Source organism: Nuphar pumila, chromosome 6 (genome assembly GCF_984573655.1).
Source record: "Nuphar pumila chromosome 6, dmNupPumi1.hap1.1, whole genome shotgun sequence".
NCBI lineage: Eukaryota > Viridiplantae > Streptophyta > Magnoliopsida > Nymphaeales > Nymphaeaceae > Nuphar > Nuphar pumila.
The window spans coordinates 120,289,605-120,317,553 of NC_143254.1; the positions used below are offsets into that span (position 1 = coordinate 120,289,605).

Below are 27,949 nucleotides of genomic sequence, written 5' to 3' on the forward strand. Positions count from 1 at the left end.
ATTAGTTCTGAGACCAAGCTATGTCCTTGTGACAAAAAATAAGAAGGGCTAATCATTAAAATGTAATCATAAAAAGTTTGTGAAGCCCGTTGTACTTTTTTTTTAACACACTACGTACCATAACCATTACCCCCACCTTTTTGTTTTAACCAAAGCTTCCCTTGACCCCGTAAGCTAAGAGATGAGCTAGTTCAGACAACACTTGTGTCAGTGAAAGGGTACATACGTGGATCAGTATAAAGAACATGTGGTCCACATCTAGAACCAACATAGATGCACCTTTCAGTTTTCCTCTATAAAATTGCTCTATTATAAAAGGAAAAATAAAGAGTGTGTATCTGGCACTAAAATGGTTTAGTTTCATCAATTAGGCCCAGAGCCTATAATTTGGATCCAAATACTTAGATGTCATTAGTTTAAAACTATCTGGTTGTCCCATCTGCATTAACAACCCTAATATACAACTGGTTTTCATTGAGCAGTAATTCTTGCGGTATACTGCTGAGGCATTTTACTGATAACTCTCCTAGAGGGTGGCACACAACGCTGGTACGAGTGGTTGAACACTCTACATGACAAGCCATCTTGAGAGGACTTTATAGAGTGAACCATGGAGCGTGTGGAGCTTAAGAACCTGAAACCGAGGGATAGCTTGAAAGAGTATCAGGCTAAGTTCGAGAACTTCTATACTCTTATGCCACTGGTGGATGATGAGACCTTCTTAGGGTCTTATATTGGTAGACTGCAGGAAGATTTTGGTATTAAGGTCCTAGTTGCAATTGTTTGGACTCCTGAGGAGTTCTATAGAGTGCAAGCTCAAGGAAGAAAAAGATGAGATGCTTTAGGTCTTTTGAAAGCCAAACAGGCCTATCAATGTGTGCGACAGGACACTGGTTGGCCAACCTAAGGTGACATCAGTCAAGGCGGTAATGTCAGCCCCTAAGCTTGAAATGATTATATTCACCCAGTGTAAAGAGTGGATTAAGGGGTTGTACTTAAACTGCAACCAGAAGTGGTTTAAAGAACACACTTGCAAGTGCTACCACATCTTTTAGGTAGTGAAATCTAATTTCGAGGAGGATGATCTCTCTGACCCTCTAGATGAGGAGGATGATAATGAGGTAGAGTCATTTGACGATATTTCTTTTTATGCTCTCTCAAGTGTCACCACGCCCACCTCGATGTAAGTTATTGAGCACATGAGCATGTAGGAGGTGAGTGTGCTCATTGACACTGGAGGCACCCACATCCGAGAGGGTGTTGTCCTGGTGATCAAATGCAAGTTCAAGGAGCATCTAGTTTTTGATGTGATGGTCGGCAACGAGTCGCATCATAAGTGTGTGGAGGTCTGCCCACATGTGAGCTTGCACCTCAAAGGAGAAAAGTGTATGGTAGGCTTGTATGTCTTGCCTATTCATGAGGTGGGCAACGTGCCTGAGATACATTGGTTGCTCATGCTAAGGAATATTGTGTTGACCTTTTTTTATGATATAATGATATATAGTCATACCTGGCATCAGGGGCATAGCTAGGATTCATGTGGGGGGGGGGGCAAACAGGGGTGTAGGAAAAAAAAATTTATTTGTGCGTTAGATAAAATAAAAAATGGCTACAATTATTAATAAAAATCTATTTCATATGCACAAATCAAACTATTTGCTGCAGTCAGGCTAGGACTGGACTGGGCTACAAAAATGGATAAAAATCTATTTCATATGGAATCGGGGTTGGGCTAGGACTGGGCTTTTAAAAAAAAACAAAAAAAATTAACTGTTTCGAGAGGCAGGACTGGGCTACCCCCCCCCCCCCCCCCTAGCTACGCCCTTGCCTGGCATGTACATTTGCAACATATGCAAATTGTATTGCAGACACTATGTGAGCACTAACTATATGTATGTCTAAGTATCTCTTTGGACTGACAGAGGTAAGTCACCTTGGTCATATCGTCTCTGGTTCCAAAGTCTGGGTTGATCCAAAAATGATGAGGTCATGAAGCTTTGGCCCCTACCTTATACCATTCGAGCACTTCGTGGGTTTCTTGGGTTGACTAGCTATTACAGAAATTTCATGAGAGAATATGGTCTCATACCCCAGCCCTTGACCTCCCTCTTAAAGGATAATTTTGTGTGGTCCAAAAATACCACTATTGCTTTTGAAGGAAGCAATATGTCAAGCCCTAATTCTTGGCTTGCCAAATTTCTCAAAGGTATTTGTTCTGGAGACTGATGCATGTGACAGTGGGGTTGATGTTATCCTCTCGCAGGAGAAACACCTCATTGCTTCTATGAGCAAGGCACTGTCGAATAAGATCTGACCCTTGTCTACCTATGATAAGGAGATGTCGGCCATTGTATTAGTTGTGGAGAAGTGGCACCCGTACCTATTGGGGTGAAAGTTCATTATTCATACTAACCACCAGAGCCTCAAGTATCTAATGGAGTAGCATGACCCTAGCTAGCCAGCAAAGATGGATTACAAAGCTCATGGAGATATACTTCAAAATGAAGGGCAAGGAAAATGATGCATTTGACGCCCTGTCCAAACAGTTTGAGGAGTCTTCTGGTTTGCACCTTCTCACCACTATTGATTGTTTGATTGGAACCAAACATGTGCAACTCAGAAGGGCCGCAATGGTAAACAAGGGATGATGAAAGAGTTGATTTCAAAATGTTCAAGTTGTTACGACCGTTGCCTATCTCCAAGCATGCATGACAGGATATATACATGGATTTTGTGGAAGTCCTACCTACGTGTGAGTGGAAGGAATTGATTATGATAGTGGTGGATCATTTTTTAAAATACGCACACTTTATCTCACTGCCTAGAGAGTAATCCATCGAGTTGGCCGCATGTCAGTTTGTGAGTCATGTGGTGAAGCTCTAGGGTTTGCCTAAAAGCATGTCAGTGACCGAGACTCAAGTTTCTTGAGTCAGTTATGGACTTCCTACTTTGCCTTGAGTGGTACCAGGCTGAACTACAATACATCTCATTATCTACAAAAAGACAAAGATTGTGAACAAGGCAGTTGAGATATCTCTCTCATGTTTTATGAGGGACCGCTCGCAGAAATGGCTCAAGTTTCTTCTGTGGGCAGAATATGACTATAATGCAAGTCAGCCTTAAGCCATTGACATGACTCCCTTTGAGGCATTGTACAAGTTTCTATTACCATTAGTGATGGCTTATGAGCACGAGAGTGTCGCATCTTCCAAAGTTGATCGAAACTTGAGAACGTGGGATGAGATTCTAGCTACTTTTAAGCAGAACATTGCTATAGCCCAATAGTGTATGAAGCAAATTTATGACAGAGATTGTTTAGACATGTTGTTTCAAGTAGAAGATTGGGTTTGGTTGAAGAGGAAGCCTAGAGGCCAGAAAACCCTCTTTGCCCAGGACTACCATAAGCTCCTGCTGAAGTGTTTTGTTATGTGTCATATTGAGCGGGTTGAAAAGCTAGCCTACTGCCTAGCCCTACCCAATAAGGTGCGAATACATCCTGTGTTCCATGTGTCTCACCTAAAGTTGTTCTATGGTAAGCCGCCTGCAGTAGTAGAAGCTCCCCATGTTGAGGACCGAGAGCCCCAACCCACTGGTATTTTGAAGATCAATAGACTCTATAAGTATGATAGTATGATGCAAAAACGTCTTTTAGAGTAGAACAATGACAAAGTTACTGCAACATGAGAATGAGAGTTTGATCTTAAGAAGAGATTCTCAGACTTTTAACCTTGGAAATAAGGTACGTCGGAGCATAGTGGATCTGTTAGAGTCCAAAATATGACAGTAAATCTAAATTTAGTGCCTAAGATCTATACGTCACCTCAAGAGGTTAATGGATGTCGACCATCGCAATATGGGTCTTAAGATAATAACGTGACAGCTGACATGACTTCTCTAATGGTTGACAAGTCACAGATCCAAAGTCTTAGTCAAGAGAAGGAGGAGTGAGACATGTGTCAAGCCTAAAAGGCATGACAATTAAGGAGTACGGTCTACCTAGGAGGCGTGTCATGTTAAAGAGTCCTATGAAACGTCCTCTAGTTCTAGAAGTTAATTAGTAGTAATTAGTTAATTAAATATAAGTCTTTTAGTTGGTTTGTTCTTGTGAGGAGTCATTTGCTAAGGAGTCATAGTCTAGTTGGTTTCTTTATGCAAGTAGGACTCAACCAAACTTCATTTATATAAAGAGGTCTTGGGAATCCATATGATTCATGGATTAATAATATTGAAGTTTCCTCCAAGGCCTAATTGTCTCCTTCTCTCTCTTTCCTCTTTGGTGTTTCTACCCTTCGACGTCCTTTTTTTCTGTCCTTCATCTTTGACGTCCCTAACTCCTTGACATCTTCCTCTCTTTCTCTGATCTCACCTGGTACTATAGTGTTGTGGTGAATCCAGCTTGAGTAGAGGGTCTAAACCCATGATGTATTTTCTTTTAGAGATCTAAGAAGACTATGTTGCTCCAAAAAGCTATTTGGAAGCCTCTACAGTCGTGGTTATGTGGTATTGCACTCTCTAAAGCCTAACTCAGGTACTCAGCCTTCTAATCCTCTTATATTAGTTTTTTAGACCTGTAACCAGACTCTATGTTACATTATCTTGTTTTTCATAGCCTTAGAACTAAAATTGCATTTACTTGATTAACCCAAAAAAACTTGTTTTCACTATTTGACCTTTTCAACCACCCAACAGCCTATTTCATTGTTCTCTGACCGGTAGTAGCCTCTCCTAACCCTGACACATATCCCTAGGTATCTAGCAAGTATTTGGTTCAGTCTATATCATATATGAATCGAAACCCTATCCTAATTAGATTCTGAAGTTGTTTTTAGCCTACCCAATTTCCCTGTTTCTTTAGGTCTTTTTTCAAAACCACCTAAAACCTACACTATGGTTACACTTAATCGTCTACCCTATCATGTCCAGCTGGGGTCTACACCCCAAACATGTTCATTCCAATCTAAGAGGGCCAAGAATTGCAGGCACAATAATCTTACTGTCGTCGACCTCAAACTAGAGTACCTATCTGTTGTTACCCTGGGGCTCCCTTAATATTCAAGCTCCAAACCGATTTCAATGGAGTTTGAGGAGGGTGCAACAAAGCCTAAAAAATTTACAAAGATTTTGGATCGTTGATTTTTTGAATCTTATAAAAACTAACTTATGTATCAAACACTTCAATAGTTTATCCCTATAAAATCAAGTAAATAGATCACATTTGTACAGTTAGAATTTAAAAATAAAACAAAAAAATCCTGAAAAAACTATTTAGCATGTTCCTTAGGCCCCCTTTTTTGTTAGGTCTCGTTAGGCCCCTTCAAAAAATAGTAGTTTTAAGTGTTTTTTTTTCTTTAATCTAACACCATAGATGTGATCTATAGGTTTTGTTTAATGGAAATTGGCTTTTTGGATTGCCAAAATCTAACTTGTATATAGACTTTTCGTGATCCAAAATGAATGTCTATGAAGGTACCAATTTTTTTTAGTTCATAAAAATATTTTTTTTTATTGAAAAAACATGATCCAAGAGTTGATTCCCACTAAATAGAGCATGCTAGACACATTTAACGATTCATATATATGAGAACTGAACATATTAGGCCCCATTTCTCATTCTGCCCCATAGGTTTTAGGTGTTTTATTATAGATCTGAAGCTGTTAGATGTGTTTAGCATGCTATATTTAGTGGGAATTGGCTCTTGGGTCATGTTTTTTGATGAAAAAATGTATTTTTATGAGTAAGGAAAAATTGGTACCTTCATTGCAATTTATTTTCGTTTATCCAAAAGCTGGTTCCCACTAAAGAAAACATATAGCTCACATCTATGGTGTTAGATGTCAGAAAAAAATACGGAAAACAAGGATTTTTGAAGGGGCAGAATGAGAAAACGGGACAGAACCAATGCATTACTCAAAATCATAGTTTTTGGCATTTGTTCTCACATCTAACGCCATAGATGTGGTCTATAGGTTTTGTTTAATGGGAACCGACTTTTGGATAATGGAAATCTGACCAGTTTACATGTTTTTCTGGTGATTCAAAATCAATGGCTATGAAAACATCATTTTTTTGGGTCATAAATTTTTTTTTTCATCAAAAAAATATGATTCAAGAGTTGATTCTCACTAAATTGAGCACGCTTAACATATCTACCAGTTCAGATCTATCATAAAACACTTGAAACTATGGGGCCTAAGGAGGCAGAACGAGAAAAGAGGGTCTCTCTCTCTCTCTCTCTCTCTCTCTCTCTCTCTCTCTCTCTCTCTCTATATATATATATATATATATATATATATATATATATATATATATATATATATATATATATATATATTATAGGGCTTTGAATTTGAATAGCAGTAAAGGTTATGCCTGACATTGATTCATCCGTTAATTGTTTTTTTTGTAAAACGCCGTAGGCAGAGTAAGACCAATGCAAGATGTTTCTCTGCGTAATAGTGTTTGATCTTTGGTGCGGTTTCTCTGCGTAATAAACGGGGAAAAAATGTCAAACCACAATTCTCCTTCTTTTTAAGTAAGATGATAGACTTGCGTATGCATCATAATTTCTTTGTAAAATATTCAAGGTCTAGGAGAACAATTGAAATAAAATCAGCAGCCAATATTTATTAACGCAATCAGCCAGGGAAAGATTATCATGTATTATTATTGCAAAAGGCACCAAAATCATACTTGGTATCATTTATTTGTTTATAACTGAAAGATGCCGGCCTCTGCCGTGATAATTTGGACTGGTAGAGTGAGGCACCCCACAACAGAATAAAGAGTAAAATTGGTGAGTCGGTTAGTCCATGATTAGTAGGACATGTCCTATGACACGGTTCAGAACATACAGCATCATTCTTCTGCTATCAAGAGGCTTGTAAAGTTTGGCAGGTTGTTTTCTCAACTGACAGGCATACTCATGAGTCCCACTGGGGTGTCAGTCTTTTACATAGTAATGGGAATTTAGGCTGTGCACCACCTTGCATGCATGCATCAAAGAAGTGAAAAGAACAAAGGCCAGACTGTCTGTGTGTGCCACATGCCAACATAAGCACGACATCGGAATGGTTTAAAATGAAGGGTTCACAATGAATTTGTTCATTGTCTTGATGCGACTGTGTTACAGTCAGTGGTGCCTCTAACATGATCCTCTCTCTTACCCAAGTGAGCTACAAAGCATGTCCAGACCCTGCAAGTTGGTCTAGGTCAAAGTGCCATCAGGGTCTAGCTTCCATGATTTGACACATTGGCGTGCATTAATAGCAAGTTGGCAACTTTCATTTTTCTTTTGAAATAAGCAGTGATAGTGTTACTATCGAATTTATTTTTCTATTTTTTTTAAAGCCAAGCTGGGTTAAGCAGAATCTTACCAGTGATACAACTATACTATTGGGTTTTGAACCCGCAACGTCCCAACATATTATCAGTTATACAACCATACCATTGAGTTTTGAACCCGAAACGTTCCAACACAAGGAGACGGGCACTAGCTACTCCTACCAGGCAAGCGGAGGCTATCTATTTTTTCATAACATATTAATCTTTCGTTTCCCCAGAGAGGAGACGCCCACAGTGGCTTGCTGAGGGCGGTGTGTGGTCGCGTTGCACTTGACGCCTGGGAGGATTGGATTGTTCGCCGGACCAGCGGGATGCATATCCGGTGACGGCGTGGATGGGATCACTACTGAGGCAGTGAGGCCGTTCTCTAAGGTGGATGTGGGGTTTATCCTGGCCGTCGGGAAGGGCGGTGGTTGGCGCGACCTGGAGTTTGACCAACGTCCAACCGTTGGGTTCGGGATTTGTCAGATTTTCATCAACTCTTAGTCGAGACGAGCACCGATCGGCTGAATGCGTCCGTGATGAATGAATGGAGGTTTCATATACCACCTCCCGGGTATACATTTGCCCCGACTCGATTACGATCTGGATATCCGGCGGGAGGGGGGTGAAGTCTACTGGAACCTCCATGTGCACCCTTGCGAATTGTCTATGCTCCTTCGTTCTTGTAAAGGAATCTACGCCGATGAATGAACCCCCCAATAGATTCTGCGATACCGGCGAAGACATCCTCCGACCAGTGTTTCGGAGAGAAGTCGGGGAGCCAAATCCAAATGGGGGTCACCGAGGAATCTTCCAGACGAATTGGAGCTCTCGGTCTCCATAGGTTTGTTACAAGGGTCTTGCCAGCCATGCACCACACAACTCTGTGGGTAATGATCCTTTAGTGCTCCTCGTTGTCCATAGAGATTAGAAAGAGTTCATCCTTAAGCGTTGAAAACGCGGGTATTAGGGCCAACGCGCTGCTAAGGAGTCGAACATGAACTTGTACTGCATCTGTCTATCCTCCAAGCTCTCTGAAAATCCGACGATAACCGTCCATTGGAGAGCTTCGAGAATCTTGGCATATTGCTGTTATGGAATGAAAATTCTGGGTTTACCGTGTTCAGTGTCTCCCTTGAAATATTGAACTGGTATTAAAGGTTCTTTACTCTCCCTGCCCACCAACTGTACCCAAGAGATGGCAGGGAGGGGGCGGTAACAAGGTGAGTTCCAGTAGAAACAGAGTAAACGGAGCATGGGGTTGGTTGGGCATTCCCTGCAGTGGCGGCCAGCCACAATCCAGCTTTCTCAGAGCACCGGGGTCACCGTCCATAAGCAGATACTTGCTAAATCCGTCTTTTTTAAATTATGCTTAACCACCTTCACGGCATAGAATTTTTAGCAAACCCGTGGCGTCATACTGTTATGGATATTTTATCTGACCTATGTCCCCTAAGTATATAACCCACTCATACCAGTTATCATTTTCGAAAAAAGCACAAACTTTGTTTTAACCTTAAGGGCTTTAGAGTGCATTGAACATGCTACACCAAACTTCGTAATAAACAAGACCTTACAATTCTAAAACTAGTTGATAGCGAAAAGCATCACTCGTATTGATTGGTCGGCTTTTAATCTTTTACTCCCTTAGTCTTAAGTCATCATACTCGATTTGAATCATTTAAGGTAATCCTTGACGGAATTAGTCTTAACCCACATGTGTGTGTTCAAACGTTATGCATGAAAACTCTTGTAAGTTAAGAAGTCTTTAATTAAATTTTTAAAGACAATATCCTCTGATCCACTGGCTCTATTTAATTAACAACGTTCTACGTTTGTATCATCATACTGCAATGCACTAACAATGATATCATTTGCTTAGGGCATGTCATGCGCGCTATCATTGCACGTCATCGATCAAGTCAATGAATATCACACGTTTTTATGCTCGATGCATTTTTTTACTCAATAAAACTTTGCACTATACATGCCCATTGGTTCGGGACAAGCACAATGTAGCTCTTTTTATAATACAATCAATATAGAGTTGAAAAAAGTTGTTGCATTTGAAAAAGTATTTAAAAATTCGTGAGTCTTGTATAAGAATTCTTAAAAGTATGCTTCTTCTTCTTCCTTGATAATATGAAGTTAGCAAACTGACGCAAAATAAGATTTATTTATTTTTTTGTTCTAGGCCAAGAGAAAACCTCTACAATGATTGTATATCGGCAGGCCTCTAGGTAGTAAAACACTTGAGTTATACCCTACCCATTGAAGAGTATACCTAGCTTCTACAGATTCTGAACGGTGTTCTAAATTAGGATACTTCTACAAAGGATAATCTAGGTTTCATACTTTATTAAACTACGAGTCGCTCAGAAAGCTGCCACAAGTATGCTTAACCTTTTCTCTTTGCTTTTCTTTTTTTCATTTTTGATATTCAAGCTAAGGGTTGCCTTGCCTCCAGTAGAATTTGAATGCAAGATCCCTGAATTAAAAGATACTGTTACTCTAACTGATCTATGTTTTTCGCTAGGAGATATCTCTTGAATAAGGTAGCATGATAATCAATCTATGAGATATCTCTTGGTGAACATGAAAACAAAGGCTCTAAGATAAGATAGTGTAACTTTTATCCGATCGTTGATTGAAAGCATCGCTTAACTCCAATAACGAGAATGACAGGACAGAGGAAAGCAAGAATCTAAGGGCACTAACAACTATTTCACATTATTGAAAAGGGTGCACAAACTGGTTGTCCGCTCATAAAGTGCCAGTGGAGTCGAATGAGATAGCGAGATGATTAACTCAAGTTGAATCTCTCAAAAGCTTATGGCCGTGGGTTAAAAAAAAATTGAAAAAACACCTAAAGTTTGGCATTAATAAAACATGCACCTAAGTTTTGGAAAACTTAAAAAACGCATCTAAAAAATATTATGGTTAATTAAAAACGCCCAAGAGTTTAGTACCGTCAAGCTTGCTGTTAAATGTGAAGTGGAATTATCATTTTATATTCAACATCATATTTTAAAAAATGCACATAAAAAAAAAAAGAGGAAGGAGTTTTTTAAAGGTAAACTAGTAAATTAACTCTCTTTAACTTATCTTGGGTTAGTGACAACCTATGTTAAATGGATGAAAGTATGTTCTTGATTAACTGTGTAAAAATTTTGGTGCCTTTTTAAAATTTCTAAAATTTAGGCATGCTTTAGGTGCGTTTTTGAATTTTTTCTTAAAAAAAGAAAGAAAAAAGAAAAAAGATGCCAGCCGCATAGAAACTATGTTTTGAAAGATCAGGTTGGTGACAACAGGTTTTCCATGAGGGCCAGAAGCTCAATCCCTGCCAAAGTAAACTACTAACTCTAGTGCAGGTCATGCAGCAGGCTTTTGCACCGATTAAATTAAAAAATCAACCGAAAGGAATCACTATACAAAATTAAACTATTAATAACTTTTGAGTTTGGTCAAATACCAACTCTTTTTATTTTTTAAATAATTCAAGAGAAAAATTCCCCATCACCCAGCGCAGATTGGCTGGCCTCCGATTGGTAAAACCCTTGGGGTACCCCTTCCACAAATAACAAATCCTAATAGCAATTAAAAACTGATTTTTGCCTTTCAAAAAAAAACGATTTCCAAAAGGGAGGAGGGGGGGGATAGGAGAAAGAAAAAATTTGATTAATGCATATAATCCAAGAATCAAGTCTCATCTTGAAGTACTGCCAGTTGCACACAACAAGAACATATTCCAAATTTTGCAAAGAAGGTGAAGGAGAGAGAAACTAAATCGGAACAACTTTTGAGAGTTTGTTTGGGATGGAGCAATTGGAAGGAATTGAGGAAAGACTATATAAAATTATTTAGGAAGGGATTGGGAGAGATCTGTTTGCGTTTGTCTGGCCCCATTTTATAGAAGGTTTTTCAAAAAAATTATGACCGTTATGGAATTTGGCAAGTATCTTCTTTCAATAGAGAAATACAATTAACGGTCTGTGGATTTCCTTCTCTTTTTCTTTCAAGATTCCTCTCCTTTGTCCTAAATGATCGAATATTGGAGTCAGAAACCTTGATTACTCTACTCCAATTCTCTTCGGTTCCTTCTCTGATTCCAACTTTTCAAACAAACCGATCACACCCTTGTGCGACTTTGTTTCTCAAACCCCACAACTAACCGAGTCAGTTTGGGCTCGGCTCAGGCTCGTCCATATTATAAAATGAGTTGAGCTTGAGCCTTCATCTGAAGCTTGGCCAAGTAAACGAGCCGAACTTGATTGACTTGGCAAGCTTGATAAGGTTGCCAGGCTCGATAAGGCTCAGCTCGTTTGGTGACAAGTTTTGAACCTGACCCGACCCGCCCATCTTTAAGTCTTTTGAAAGTTGACACCTAAGGGTTTCTTCTTTTCGAAAGTCCCCCCTTTCGAAAGTTCTCTTCCTTCACCTCCCGCTCTCGACTCCCTCTTGTCGTGCCTCGACGATCGACGTTGCTGTCACAAAACTCACCCTTTGTTGTCGTGCCCTCCTCTTCTCCTTGGTCTTCCCCTTTTGGCCCCTCAGCTCATCCCTCTTCTTTCACCCCGGCTTCTCCTATTACCCCCTCCTTCTTTCTCCCTTACCACCCAAGAGATGGACATAAACGAGGTTCATTTAGAGGCTTTGGGGACTATATTTTTGGTTGTCAACACCTTGTTGGCGTATTCGCAAAAAATAAATCGGAATGCAAATACATACCAATAGACACTATGGATGCGACGTGCGGGTGCTAGGCGTTCTCCTCAGCCTATTGGTGCCCATAATGAGCCCAGGCCTTAGGTCGGTGGTGAGCAAGACCCTAAACCATGTATATGAAAGAAGCGGATGCACCTTGGTTGTTTTCATTATGCAACCAGGCCCCTTCTTATAAGCTTCTGAAAGAAGCCTGTAGAGGGTGGCTAAAATGGTGGTTACCACTATTAGTGGTTGCCATTATGTGCACTTGTTGCAACAACTGCCCTGTAACTCCACCCCATGATGTACTCATGTCAAACCGGGTCACATTAGGCTGGATCTAATCCATATTCCAACATTCTCCCACTTGACTCATTGACATGGAAAAACATTATATCAGGGTTTTATTGGTATCTTGATTCAATTTTCATGAGGGTTCACATGTTATCCTTTATCACAATAATTAATCATACGAATACTAGAGATGAACACTTCTTTATGAAATATCATATTTTCATGTACTACAATACAATTCATTTTCAGTACTCTAGCATGTTAAGATTACCTTTATGAATATGTTGGTCTCTAACTTATTCTTTTGGTCCTTTAATATTGTTATTTTGTTATATTCTCTAACCAAATGAGAAATCTTTTATGCAAAATCAATAATATACAAAGTCATAAAGAATCAATTCATTTTCATAAATGTGATCACATAATGTATTATCATACATCAGAAGGAATAAAAAAGACACATCCCCTTTACATGTTAGGAATACAATCACGGTGTTAGCCCTTTAGTAAGGGAATCCGCGGTCATTTTCTTTGTACCAGTTGCATCAATACATATCAAATGATTTTTAGTCTTTTCTTTAACAATAAAATATTTTAACTCTGTGTGTCGACACGTGATTGAGTTCTTGTTGTTATTTAAAAAGGACATAATTGTTTCATTGTTACAAAAGATCTTTAGTGGTCTCTCAATAGAGTTTACAATACCAAGACTCATAATAAAGTTTCTTATTCAAATAGCCTGAGACGAAATCGCGTATAGAGCAATAAATTTTGTCTCCATGGTATGAACAGTAGTTGTATACTATTTTTCACTTCTCCATGCGACGACACCACCTGCTAATAGGAAGATATATTAAATAGTAGATTTTCTACTATCGAGAAATCTTCTTAAGTCTGCATCAGAGTATCCAATGACCTCTAGGTGGTTAACTTTTTTTATAAGTTAACATATAGCTATTTGTTCTTTGCAAATAGCGCATGATCTTTTTCATTGTCTTCTAGTGCCCAATGCTTGGATTTGACTGATATCTACCAAGTATTTCCACAGTAAATGCTATATCAGGTCGTGTGCTAGTCTTCGAGTACTGCAAACTCCCAACAACTAAAGCATATGGGACAGCTGTCATCTGAGCCTTTTCATTATCATCCTGAGGACAGTCCTTTAAGCTTAATTTATTCTTTTTACTATGGGTACCAAATTAGGAGAACAATTCTCCATTTCACATCTTTTAAGAAGCTTAAGGATATAGGATTTCTAAAAGAGGCCAAGAGCACCCATAGTTCTATCACGATGGATCTCGATTTAAAAGACATATATGGCCTCACCCATGCCCTTCATATCAAAATGAGATAAAAGAAAAGCTTTTCTCTTATGTAGTAGACTCAAATCATTAGTTGCAAAAATAATATCATCAACATACAAAACCAAAATTATGAACTTACTCCCACTAGTCTTAATGTAAATGCACTGATCAACAATGTTTTCAATGAATCCAAAGTTCATAATTATCTTATTGAACTTTTTATATCAATGGTGGGAGGCCTGCTTAAGTTCATAAATTGACTTATTCAATTTGCAAACTAAATTATTCGAGTCATCTATACTGAAACTAAGATGTTGATGCATGTATACCTTTTCTTCCATATCTCCATTCAAGAAGATAGTTTTCACATCCATTTGATGTAGCTTTAAATCAAAATGAGTTATTAGGGCCATGATTATCCTCAATGATTGAGATAAGAAAAAAAGTCTCATTATAATCAATGCCCTCTATCTGTATGAAACTTTTTGCAACAAGCATAGTTTTGTACCTCTTCACTTAACCTTTAAAGTTTGTTTTGGTCTTAAAGACTCACAACCAACAGGTCTAACTCCATCAGGTCGAGGTACAAGATCTCACCCTTGGTTCATTGCCACAGAGTCAATTTCTTCTTTTATGACATTGATTCAACGTTTTGATCTTTCACTTTCAATGACTTCTGCAAAGGTAAAGGGACCATCATCAATATTCATGAAATTATTGGACTCTTATAAATACACCACATAGTCCAAATGGATAGCAGATTTTTTAGTCCTCGTAGACCTCCATACAGGTGCTACAAGTGGTTCAAAATAAACTTTTGTATCGTGTTGTTGTTGTATATTGTCATCAACAACTTGCTCTATTTAGGATTAATGTTCATTAATCGGGGTTTTCATGAAATTATCCAAAGGGACAATGACAAGAAAAACTTGGTCTTTATCCTTCGCAGTTATGGAACCTGAATCCTACATTTCCTCAAAATCAATATTTTGAGATACATCTATCCCAATAGAACCATTTTTGAGAAATCTCATTTTATCTATTTTCACTATCTGTGGTCTACAAGATGGACAATAAAACTTAAAGTCTTTTGATCTTTCTGGATAACCAATGAAAAATTAACTAGTCGTCTTAAAATCAAAGGATTTTATATGTGGGTTATAAAGTTTAACTTCTACTGGGCATCTCCATATGCACATATATGATAAATAAGGTATCATCTATCAGACCTGACAATCTTAATAACTTAATCGGTTTGTTTCTCTACTTTTTGAAGTCCTTACAAACCTGAAAGACTTCTGATTTTTTAAATAATAAGTAGAGATACATATACCGTGAGTAATCATCTATAAAGGTGACAAAATGTTTTTTATCCTTATAACACTGTGAAAAAGGGTCGCAAACATTCGTATGCACTATCTCTAACTTTTCATTGTTGTGTTTGACATCTTTTTTATACGTGTTAGACTGCTTAGCCTTTATGCAGTCAACACATGACTCTATATCCTTGAAATCAAAAGATTCAAATATTTTTTCTTTTATAAGTCTTTGGACTCTCTCTTTCGAGATTTGTTATAACCTTCGATGCCAAAACAAATAGGATTGATCTTCCTTTAGACCATATTTATTGTCAATCATTATGTTCTCAACAAAATGGGATTCCTGAATCTGAAATTTGAAATTCAATTTTTAACCGATAAAAACCATCACACACACATGCAGAACCTACATTAACAAAAAAATTATAATAACAAGCTTAGAGTTTTCAAATTTAAAACTAAAGCCAAAATTATCAAGTTTCAAAATTAAAATCAGGTTCCGACCATAGGATAAAACATAAAATGTATCAACCAAATCCAAAATGAATCATGTTTACAATACAACTCTGCAGGTCCCAATGTTCTTGACATGCGAACACATCATATTTCCTGAAAAGATATTTCTTTCTTGATCTGTTGGTTCCCTTTTGTTTAGAAATGCCTGCAAAGAGTTGTCTATGTACACCATGACACCATAATCAACCCACCAACTATTCAATGAAACATGAATTAAATTGCACTCATGAGAAACAAATGACTTATTACCTTTATTTTTAAGTCATTTTTTATGCTTCAAGCAGTCCACATTCTTATGTTCCTTCTTTTTGCAGAAGAAACAATTTATAAAAAAGCCTCCTACCTGTCATTTGGCTTTCATTTGATGGTTAGAACTCTCCCAAAGACTTTCTTCTTATTCTTCTTTTTTAAATAAGTTTTCTTTGGCCCCCAGCCCTTATTTTTCTTTATGAAAGGCCATATGTGCATTTGTCACCCTCCAACCTTCAGTTTCTCCTCCTCTTCAACACACTTGGCCAAGAAGTCATTAAAAGACCACTCATCGTTATATGTGTTATAGGAGATTTTGAAGGGTTTATATTGAGTAGGCAACGAGGTCAAAATCAGATAGAATAAGAAAGAATAAAAAATAGCGAACTTCATGTCATTTAGCTGATATGCAATGTTTCTCATTTCCAAAATGTGTTGTCAGATATAACTATCACCAATATATTTCATAGATACCAGTTTGGACATAAATGTACTGGCCCTTGCCTTATTAGAACTGTCAAATTTAGCTTCAATGGCTCTCAAAAAATCCTTTACTGTCATGCAGTGAGGAATATGTCTCAAATGTTCTTAGTCACTCAAGATTGCAAAAGCAATATGCTAAGTCTGTTCGAGCGCTCTCACTTCTCAGATGCAATCTTCTGTTCGGTTGTGCTCTGCTCTTTAAGAATGGGAGATTCATCAGTTCTAAGGGTCAAGTCAAGGTTTATATAACGCAAGGTGAACATCACTATTTCTTTTCAATCTAAAAAAATAGATTTGTCCAACACGAGAATGTTAGTAGAACCGTCGATAAGAAAATAATTTGATACAACAAAGAACAAAAAAATACTTTATTATCGCTGAGACGAGACTTGTGATGAAAAGATAAAAGTGAAACCCTTTATTATTGACCTTTTTTTAGACAAGCATAGTTGAGTCATTATCGTCTCACTTTGGTGGAAACGACAATACTCATAGTTGCTCTGTTTTTTCAATTAACAAGGAATAGACTTAAGTTGGTGAAACTAGCAGATCACGTAACCAGAGGCAATTCAATATTGTACCTTTGGGTACAAACATGCTTCATGGGTTAGAATACACATATATTATTACACCCAATATGAATTTGAAACACAATTACCTACCTTTGGGTAGAGTCGTTATTTCATAAAGTGACACACAATCATAATAACAAATTTTGATACGATTTAAAGAATCTTTATTCAACACAACTCAGAACACTTTAATGATTTGCATGAATCGGTCAATCAAGATCTTTTATCGAAAATATATTCATATTATTGAGCATGCTCATGCACACATGTTAATTCATGTATATTCATAACAAAAATATATATTATATCGTCAAAATATTTGTTTATGCTTCAACTTATATATATAAACTAATTTTGATGATAAAATGTCATGAATTTAATCATAATTCATGCTTAAAAATATTATACATAACTTAACTAATATAAAACACATAAATTAACATGCATAAGTCATTCTTTCTTAATAATGAACACTTATAAAACATGAAAAATAACAAAAACAAGCTCATATGGGTAAAACCCAAGGTCTCAAAGCTAGAACCGATCTAAAAACACTCTGAACCGGTCTGAAACAGCTCTAAACCGGTCATCTAAGGGTCTAAACCAGTTTTGGACCTAATGAACCGATAAAAAACATGAACAAAAGCTCATGCAACCTAAACTGAATGAGAAAATCTCTGTCTTTTCATGAATTTATAAAAATAGGGTCTCTACCTCTCAGAACCGATGAAAAACCGAAAAGAACTAGTTAAAAAAGGCTCAAAATTGGTTATGAAAAGAAACGTATCAGTTACTAATCCGATTCAGGTGTAAATAGTGTCTGGATCCTGTTATCGATCATATCCGATTTAATTAGGATCTAGATCTGATCCATAATAAAAACCTGGGTTGAACTTGGTCCAAACATGACTCAGATAAGACTCGGTCCAAACAAGATCTGGGTCTGACCCGATCCAAATATGATTTGGGTCTGACCCAGTCCAAATAGGACCCGGGCGAAACCTGATCCAAATAGGATTCAGAGCGGACCCGGTCTATACAGGATCTGAGTCTGACTCGATCCATACAGGATCTGGGTCGGATCTGTTTCCCACAGGATCTCGGTCAGATCCGATCCACACAGAATCCGGGTCGGACCTGATCCACATAGGATCCGGGTCAGACCCGATCCATATAGGATTCGAGTCTGACCTGATCCAAACAAGATACGAGTTTGACTTGATCCATACAGGACTCGAGCTTGACCCATATCAGACCCAGATCCAGAACACTAATGGGTCCAGGTCTAATCCTAGGTCAGGATCGACCCAATATACTGGCAGACCCGATCCACCCAAATGAGTCTGGATCGGGCCCTGCTACTGGATCGGAATACCCGATCTGACTTACCAAAACAAAGTCTATTAATAGGGCTAAGGCTTTTCGGTTTTTGAGATGGTTTCTCAGAAACCCAAAACCACCACCCCGTTGCTCCTCGATGACCCACATAGCCCGTTGATGACCCAACGGTCACCGATACCGATACCGACACCGACACCGACGGTCGGCCGAAAGGCCACCGGCGACGGTGACTTCCATCGTATCTGACAGTTGTCAGTGATGGCGATCTCCACCCCGCCCGACTATAGAGGGGCACGATGACACATGTCGTCGAACTGACGATGACACTCCGACGAAGGTCACCCTGCCCTGGCGATGTCTGCGGTGACACCCCTGACGGCTCCTTCCCAACAACGCCTGGTAAAGGAGAAACCAAAAGGGGGTAAACTCTATTTTTTTTATAGATACGTCGCCACAAGACGTCAAGCGACCACCGACGTCGGTGATCCCGCCGACGAAAGCTACCAGCGATATCGTGTCATCACCGACACTGTGCCCTCGACGACTCCTCCCCATCGGCGCTAGCAAATCAAAGGTAAAGGTTTTTTTTTTCTTATGGTTTGTAGATAACCATCATCAGCCGCCGGCTATCGAATGCCGCCCGACTGCTCACCAACACCGGGAAGATGAGGGCATGGGTCTCCATGCCCCGCTCTATCCCGCTTGCGTCGCTCTGCATCACTGGCTTGGCACGGGCGGTTATGATTGTAGCCTCCACTGCTTCCCGGGATGATCCTCTTTATTCCAGACATGTATGGTGCGCATGGAACAAATCCTCTCTTCCGGCATCCATTCGACAGAATGCACAGACAATGAGGGGTCCGACGAGTGTAGCACGAACGCCGACACACTCATATGTGCAGTGAAAGCCATAACCCATTGTTGGTGTATTTGCAAAAAATAAACTAGAATGCAAATACGTAACAGTAAACGCCATGGATGCGACGTGCGGGTGCTCAGTGTTCCCTCAACCTAGGTCGACGGTGAGCAGGACCCTAAACCCTGTATATGAAAAAAGAGGATATACCTTTGTTATTCTCATCATGCAGCCAAGCCCCTTTATAGGCTTATGAAAGAAACTTGAAGTGAGAGGCTAAAATGGGTGGTTACCACTATCAGTGGTTTCTATGTAGGTCAAGTTGTAACAATTGTCCTATGACTCCACCCTATGATATACCCATGTCAAACCGGATCACAACAAGTTGGATCTTATTCATATTCAACAGACTCTCATTCGCAGGATAGCCAACCAGCACCTTTATTTTCTCTCGGGGACTGCTGGGCTCTGGAGGAGGTTTTTTGGCCAACCAGAAGACCCAGGCATAAGGTAACTGTTTTCTCGTAAAGTTGGGGTTTTGGATTTGTTCCTTTCTAATTGGATCGCTTACATAGATTTTGACGTAGTTGAGATAATGAAAACAAAAATGAGATCCATTGATCTTGAAGTGGTGGGTGAAACACCTCTTGGTAAGAACCGAGCTCGACCCGAGCCTGTACACTAAGCTTGTACATGCCAAGCTCGTCTGGTTGCGTCAAAGTAATAAATGTCTTGCTTACTCCTTTATTTTGAGTATACCATCGCCCTTTTCAGCCCAACATCATTCCGCGTCCTTCTTCCTTTTTCTACCCTCTTCTTCAGGGGCATCAAATTCTATTTCTCGCCAACGGGTGTCTGATGTGTATCTGGCTCTTCAATTACATGGTAGAGACGGGGTTTGGTCTGTACACAGTCACCATCTAGATTGTGGGCTGTCTTACAACTATGTTTCTCTCTCATCCATGTATTTTGGTAACGTTGAATGGTCAATGTTCTCTCTCTCTCTATCTATCTATATATATATATATATATATGTGACTGGCCGTACGCCACCGAGCCTTCTTGCTCGCAGACCTTCGGGCTTCGGCTCGAATCGACTCGACATTGCTCCCAAGGAGGTTAGTACTTCCACTGACCACTTCGAACCTTCCTTTTGCCTCTCTTCTCTTGTGAACCTGCAATCATTTCTTTTTCTTCTCCGATTTTTCACTGAACCCACAATTCGTTTTTCTTCACTCCAGTTAACGCTTTTCCTAACGCATTAGTTTGCGTGTTGTTTTGGTGCTTTTTCTTCGGAGGGTAAACTTTAAACATTGGTTTAGGAGATTGTCTAGGTTAGCTTGTTTGACGTTTCACTTTGCTTGTAACTTCTTTTTTGTTTCTTCCTTGGAAAATTTCGATGTTTTATTTATTTATTTTTCCTTGGGAACATTCGGTTCGGTTTTTGGGTTCTCTTCGCCACGATTTGATTACTTATTTGATGCCATGGGGTGTTGTTGGCTCTTCCGGTGCTTGGTTTGGCGGAGTAGATTTTCGTGGAATGGTTTTCCAGAGTTGGAGCGTGCGGGAGTTGCTGTTTTCTGTAATGTTTATGTGGATCTGGTGTTTGGTGGTTTGAATTATGGTGGTTTTTTTGTGGAGATCTGGATTGGGAGCCGTAAGAAGTTTACAGAGTTGGGAGATATCTGTTCCAGAGAAGTGCTTTTAGTTCGGAACGGGAAGGGTGGGGTGCAGAAACCCTATGGCCGGCCTCGTGTATCAGAGCTGGAAGGGAAACAATGTAATGACTTTTCTACTGGCAGCTTTACTGAGATAATTCCTCTTTGATGCTCTTTATGTATTTGGTTTCTATGTTGTTAGCAATTTCTGGAGTTTTTCAGTGTGATTTTTTTGATGCTACCTCTTAAGGGGCTGAATGTACATTGCAGACAAGTGGGTTTGTCCTAGCACCCCTTAAGTGTATTTGCTGAATTTGATTGAAGAAACGTGTAATGAGAAACTTCGAATCCATATGAAATGGTAGTTCTATTTTTGAAGTGTAGCATAGTGAAGTAATTTTGAAGTATGATTTTATTAATGAGAAACTTTTGATTCATATGAATTATGAAAGTTTCATATCCGGAATTCTTATGCACACATCTATGCACTCGTGCACACTAACATTCATGTGTAAGCCGTATTTTTCAAGAACAATTTATACAAAATCATAGGCAGCTTGAATGGATGTGGCCTTTCATTGTTCTCTCTCTCATTGCTCCTAATCCTTCTTCATGTTAAAGCTGGGCATGGTCCCTAGTGAGATTTGGGGTCATACCACTTTGGTTTAAGTTGCCACTATTTTTTATCCTGGCTTCATATTTGCGCCTTATTCCTTAGAAGTCTTGTTTATCTAGATCTTGTATGTTAGGAAACTATGATTGCATTTATATCCATTTGTAACATTTAGTCCTGAAGCTCATCCACTTTGCCTAATAAATCATTCCTTGACTTGGAATATTGTTTAATGGTTTTAAATCGTTTCACATATGAACCTAGATATTTCTTAATCAAGTTTTGCATATGATATGGGGAACTTGAGGGAGGGTACTAAGACTGTATCATAAAACTGAAGTTGGGTCTCTAATATGGATCAGGTTTTCTGTTTCTGATGTAATATGTAATTTTAATGTATTCGGGTATGGATCCAAATCATAATTGATCCAACCCACTTTCTTTTTTTTTATATAAATACATACATGGAATAGGGCACAACTCCTGAGAGAAAGGAGTCTCCCTTTGCTGCCGCAGCCCTTCTTTTCATCCTGCCTCCTTCCTTCTTGCACTTCACGTGTACGGTGGTCCATTCTAACAGAAATGTGATGCTTTATTGGGTCATTCTAGAAAGAGATAACATGTTTGGATTATGAATGATGTAAAAACTAAAATCTAAAGAGGCTCAAAATTTCTATTTGTGGAAGCAATTTTCCAAATTCTTCTTTTTCTTTTTGTTTTTCCGGAAAATGGAGGCAATTCAAAATTACATAAGGAAAACCTGTAAAATTCATGAATGGAACAGAGTAAGGCTTACTTGCTAGTTGTGAAGGTGAGCGACTTTGCATGTTTGCTGAATTTTGGTTGGTCCCAGGACTAAGATTGGAAAAGAATAAGGTAAATTTTTTGGAAATAGGGGCTTATAACCATGGTAGATGTTTCGAAATGTGCATTTTAAATGGAAAATACTTGCATAACATGCAGCCATATGCAAAGGAAGGTTCATGCTTCAGCTTATCTACATGGCTGGTGTTTTTGCTCTTGGATTGGTTTGTAACTTTGTGTAGTAAAGTATGTGGCTCTTCTCATCATTAAGGAACATGTAATTTTTTGCTACTACCTTGGAGTTTTGGACTCCATTTTATTCAGTGGCTGTCTACATTGTCTTTTCTTTTTACTGAAGTTCTTTTTGTTTGCTCATTCTTTTTCTTTCTACATATTTTAGAATTAATCTGAACCAATGTCACAAGGATATTACCTTTTGGCCACTGTACTCGTGCTCAATGGATATGGTTTGGATACTGGTGCTGATACAGGTCGGATATGGTTCCAATATGGACAAGATACCGTCAAACCGTATCCAGCACAGTTTGACTGTATCCAAGCCATTTTTGTCTCAACCAGAATATTATTTTACTATGATTCTCATAAACAGTTCCCCTTTTTTGTCTATAATCATATTCAACTCATTTGACCATCATTTTTAGGCGAAACAGTTGGTCAAACACTATAAAATTAAAACTAAAAAAAAAATCTCCAATGTAGATACAGTTTTCACCTCACTATCATCAACAACATAACACACACACACATATCTGTATACATGTGACATAGGTCTGAACTCTAGTAAAATAGGTCAAGGAAGCATACCTTTGCTTTGTTTGAAAGTGATCTCTCTCTCTCTCTCTCTCTCTCTCTCTCTCTCTCTTACCTGATCCATGAACCGTTCATACCAATCCCCTGATATAGCTGTCTCTTTTAGGTACTTTGAATATTTCCCAATTTCCCTGTTGTATTAACTGTTATTGCCTCCATGAACATAGCAGCTATGTACCGTAGCATAGCAAATTTTTAGATTTTTGGAAGTGACTATCATAAGCATAATCACAAATATCAACAATATTTTCAAAATATTGCGATATTATTGCTGTAAATTCAGTAAACTATAATATAGGTAAACTATCGCAGTATTTTGAAAATATCGTGATATTTTGAAAATATCGCCAAATTGATAATGTCATGAGATATTATCAATTAGTTTTACTGTTTTTATTTTTTTACATTTTAAATATGTTTTTCTTCTTTCTTTTACATTTTTTACTTATTTCTTTTACTATTTATGTATTTTTATCTAAACATGATATTTTCTTATTTTTGTCATTTTTTAATATTTTTTAAGCCCCCAGATTTTCTTGAGATTTATCATCAAATCTATAATATCGCGAGAAATAGCCTTGCTGAGATATAGGCGATGCCCATATTTGTGACTATGATCATAAGTAATAATTAGTCTAAAACACTGTGAAAGCATTACTAGCTTAACAAATCAATTACTTCCCAGAAAACTGTGTCAGGCCTAGTTTCATGATGATCTATAACTTAGAACTACCGATAAGCCCAGCTTTTAACTACATCAGCATAATTCTCCCTATTTATGTCCAAAAACAGAAGGGAACAATGTTGACACCTATGAATGAGTTGATTAATTCTCCCCAACCTTGGCCTATTTGCATCAAAAGTTTGAAAGGTGACAAAGCAACTTAGAACGATCTCTTCTCACTTGGGAATCACATTTTGCATCTGCCACATGCAAAACAGTGAAAAGATCAGGTGCAATATGATTGCACAAATATTTGTGCATTAAGCACCTGATCGCCCTCCATCTTAGGGACAGGGCCTGTCAGGTGTGGGGCCCAGGACCTGATGGAGGGCGATAGGGTGCTTAATGCACAATTTTTGTGCAATAATATTACCCGGACTCTGCAAAACATGAAGAAATAAAATCTGCAGTTTGCAACAAATACTCTTATTACAAGTGAAAACTATCTCCAACCTATTCAAATAAGAATGTATGTAACAATTTAGAAATTTAGATGATTTTAGGGAAATTTTCAAATACCCCCACAAATTTTCAGTCTAATTCATGCGCACACCAAAAGTTTAAAAGTTTGCAAATTCACACCAAAGTTTTTACTTGGGTTAATCAAATTGCCCCAATCATGAATTAAAGTTGGGTTGTTCTTGGGTTAACACTAACTCATGTTTAGAAATTACATTTTATCCTTATATGTGAGATAAAATTACTAATTTATCCTTATTTTAAAGTTTGCACCGTAGGACCTACCATTTAAAATGATACTTGAATTCATGACCTCTTTAACATAAAACAAAATGCTAACCGCTATACCAAATACACAAATGTTGATAATTCAAACAAAAAAAAATTATATAACTATGTGTAAATTTCTGCAAACCATTCAACCCACCAATGACCCAACCCACTAATAGTACAACTGGGTCAGTGTTTGGTATGCATTAAGTTTCAAGTTTCTAAACATAGAATTGGTTGTGCTATTAGTGGGTTCAGTCATTGTTATGTTAATAGGTTTTAGGGCTGTCAATGGGTCCGGTACCCGACCCATCAAAATCTACCAAAATCTGATAACAAAATAAATTGTTGGGTTCAGGTTTTGCCAAGTCATGTTCACACATGGCAAACACAGATCTGAATGCGCTATCAGTGGTTCGGGTCATTATTGTTTGATTGGCTTGCTGGAATATTTATACATGGTTTTATGATTTTTTTTCTAGAAATTGTTAACAAATAAGTATTTGGTGTACTGGCTAATATCATCTTTTATGTTAAAGAGGTTACCAGGTCAAGCACAAGTTTATCAGACTAGGAAGCGGGAAACGATATGGGAAGCGGAAGCGAGAAGCAACACATTTTAAAATATATAGGAGGCAGGAAGCGAGGAATAAAAAAATAAGAATTGAATGAGAATAAAAATAAAACACAAATAAAAACTAAAATAAAAGTGACTAATATTAAATTTCATGATTTTTTAGTGTAAGAATTAAATTTTTAACAAAATCTAAAAATGATGACTACTTTAGCAAAAACACATGGAAGTGAGTGAGAAGAGTTAGATAAAACACATAAAAAGCATGAAAAGTGGAGTAAGAGAACATATAATAAGAATAAATAAAGCATGTGGAAAGCATAGGAGAAGCGTGGGAGAATCGAGCTTCTCATCAAGTTTCGGAAGCGAGGAGTATCACGCTTCCGAAGCGAGTTTCCGGGAAGCGAGCTTCCCACCTATCTAAGAAGCTTCTGATAACTCTGGTCAAGCATCATTGCAAACATTAATTATTTTTTATATTAAATTCATTCTATTGACAGCCTTACGGTCAAACTTATAAAATAAGGGTAAATTAGTAATTCTTTCTCACGAGTTGTAGAGGTAAAATGGTAACTTCAAAACATGAGTTAGTGTTAACCCAAAAACAACCCAATATTAATTCATAATTGGGGCAATTTGATTAACCCAAGTAAAAACTTTAGTGTGAATTTGCAAACTTTCAAACTTTTGGTGTGCACATGAATTAGACTGAAAAGTTTGGGGGGGTATTTGAAAATTTTCCCATGATTTTAACAGTTCAATGTACTGAATTTTGTTGGAGAGATCAATTTAGTTCCATGTAATTTTTAGTTAGTACATTTCTCTGGTGATGGTGTATATCAGCATTATATGAGGGAAACTGTCTTCTGTGCATGCATATGGAGCAGTTTCAACTGCTGGATATTCATCTTCAACCCTAAGTTGCAACAATGCCAGTCTTTATTAAATAAAATGGAAGACTGGAAGGGTGACTGAATGTGTAGAATTCAAGAGAAAGCAAAAAATATCCCAAACATATACTTTTCCTCTGACAATACTGACACACATTCATGGATGTGTGGAGGCTTCCCCTTAAAGGGCTAAATATTTAGGAGTCGATTGCTACGTTGCTTGGATGTGATGAAATGAATCAACTATGCAGTGTACCATGAAAGCTTTAGATGGTGATCGTCTTCACAATAATGAGAAACATCCAATAGTTTCTTGGCAAACTATAGATACTAAATTCATGCTGTTAGTTTGAGGGCTTGTCTCTTGTGTCCTTTGTTGACCTTTATTTTTTTCTAGTTTTAGCGTTTCAGATAACTTTCTAGGAACATAGTTAATTTGGTTTAGTTTATTCTTTCATTTGTAGTATTATATTTAAGAGGTGCCTCTCTTATCAATATGTTCTTGTGAGCTATGACTAGGAAGTAACTTCTAGGTGTTTTCAACTTCTGGTAGTGTTGGATTTTTTCATCTTCACGTTGAAATTGCTTTTTTTCACAAGTTCCAATGCTAAATACTGCTACTTATTTTATTTTTTCCCCTTTGTAGCGCAACTATCGGTACTTCTTCATGTTTGTTTCTTCATCTACCATGCTTTGCATATATGTGTTTGCAATATCAGCTTTGAACATTAAGTTTCTCATGGATGGGGACTATCGCACAGTTTGTAGCGCACTCAGGCATTCTCCAGCATCCCTGATATTTATGATTTACTGCTGCATTTCTCTTTGGTTTGTTGGACGTCTCACGATGTTCCATTTGTATCTTATTGGTACCAACCAGGTCAGTGCTTTCTATCCTGAAATACTGTGTTTGTCCGGCTTTCTATTCATTTTCATATTCTTTCAATTTCATCTTCACTGGATTAAAAGTTGACTTTCCAAACATGCTTTATCATGGCAGCTTGAGAAGTTATCCAAGATAACAAGCAGTTGGTTGAGTTCTGACTCCTGTCTAGATTCATACAACAGTTTGAAACTTTGAATAGTCCCTGTGTGGACGTTAAGCAACTTGTGCAACAGTTTGAATTAGTCTTGTGTTGATGTTAATTCTGCTTTTACAACAGTCTAAATAACTGATTTTTTTAGTTCTCAAGATGATTGTTTGAGTCATTTCCTCCCATATCTGAAGTTCTGGATACAATAATGTAGGTGTGTCTGTAGGACTAGGATCTTTATAGTTCCCTTTATGATGCAGCTTAGTTCTTCATCGCATGCATTTTTTGTTAGTTAGACCGAAAACAGTTGTGCTGTGTGCAAGCTTGCTTTATGACGTTCACCCTAGACATGCGCTGGGCTTAATTCTCTTGGCTGGCGGATAATGCACATGATGTTTAGGATCACATGTAGTTGCAATTTTCTGGATAGATGATGATAATCTACAGAAGCTCTTGTTTGTTCTTTCTGTTACCCACTGTTGCAGTTAATGGTTCTTCAAGCTTTCTTTTTGTAATGTTACTTTTCTATGTATTTCAGACTACATATGAAAATCTCCGATACCGAGCTGATAACCGCCTTAATGTGTATGACCAAGGCTGTTTGAGTAATTTTGCTGAGATGTTCTGCACTAGTATACCACCTTCAAAAAACCGATTTCGTGCCAAGGCACAGCAGGATGTTCAGAAGCCATATCCATCTCCAATGGAAAACAAACAGAGTGAAGAACTGGTTGACTATCTACGCACTAAGGTGGAAGATGATCTGGAGATTGGTGGTGCTCTATCCAAGGTCTCTGAATGCAGCTTCGAGGAAAATGATATACGAGATCGGAGCAGTGCCGGTTGGGATATTGGTCCAGATAACTGCCCTGCAGCACTTGAAGGGGTGGGTGGTCATCTTCCATCTGATATGCCGGTCAGGTCACACAGACATTCAAGTTGGGGTAGGAGGAGCGAAAACTCGGAGATCTCCCCAGAAGTTCTTGGATTGCGCTCGCGGGTCACAGAGAGTGGAAGGTTTGCTGTTGATGGGGCCTCTCCTCCTGTAAGCAAGTAAAATCTTGCAAACTGAAAAAGAGAGAAAAAAAAGAATGTTAGTATTGATTTGTTTTCTGTTTCAATGTAGCAAC

General features: G+C 38.2%; 1 protein-coding gene across 1 annotated transcript; it reads left to right on the top strand.

Moving 5' to 3' along the window:
• The first annotated feature begins 20,447 nt into the window (after positions 1–20,447).
• LOC149835946 (putative protein S-acyltransferase 9) lies at positions 20,448–27,921 on the top strand. Its single transcript, XM_090009679.1, has 5 exons — positions 20,448–20,742; positions 22,197–22,261; positions 22,529–22,588; positions 26,432–26,665; positions 27,358–27,921. The coding sequence occupies exons 1-5, from the start codon at positions 20,448–20,450 to the stop codon at positions 27,874–27,876; spliced, it is 1,173 nt and encodes a 390-aa protein (XP_089865805.1). The 3' UTR covers positions 27,877–27,921.
• The last annotated feature ends 28 nt before the right edge of the window (positions 27,922–27,949 follow it).

What these genes read in the sequence shown, in the direction of transcription:
- LOC149835946 (XM_090009679.1), top strand. Translation starts at nt 20,448, where the DNA reads ATGGGGTGTTGTTGGCTCTTCCGGTGCTTGGTTTGGCGGAGTAGATTT. An exon ending in GTATCCAGCACAGTTTGACT is followed by an intron (nt 22,589 to 26,431) that starts GTATCCAAGCCA and finishes TCCCCTTTGTAG; the next exon opens with CGCAACTATCGGTACTTCTT. An exon ending in ATCTTATTGGTACCAACCAG is followed by an intron (nt 26,666 to 27,357) that starts GTCAGTGCTTTC and finishes TATGTATTTCAG; the next exon opens with ACTACATATGAAAATCTCCG.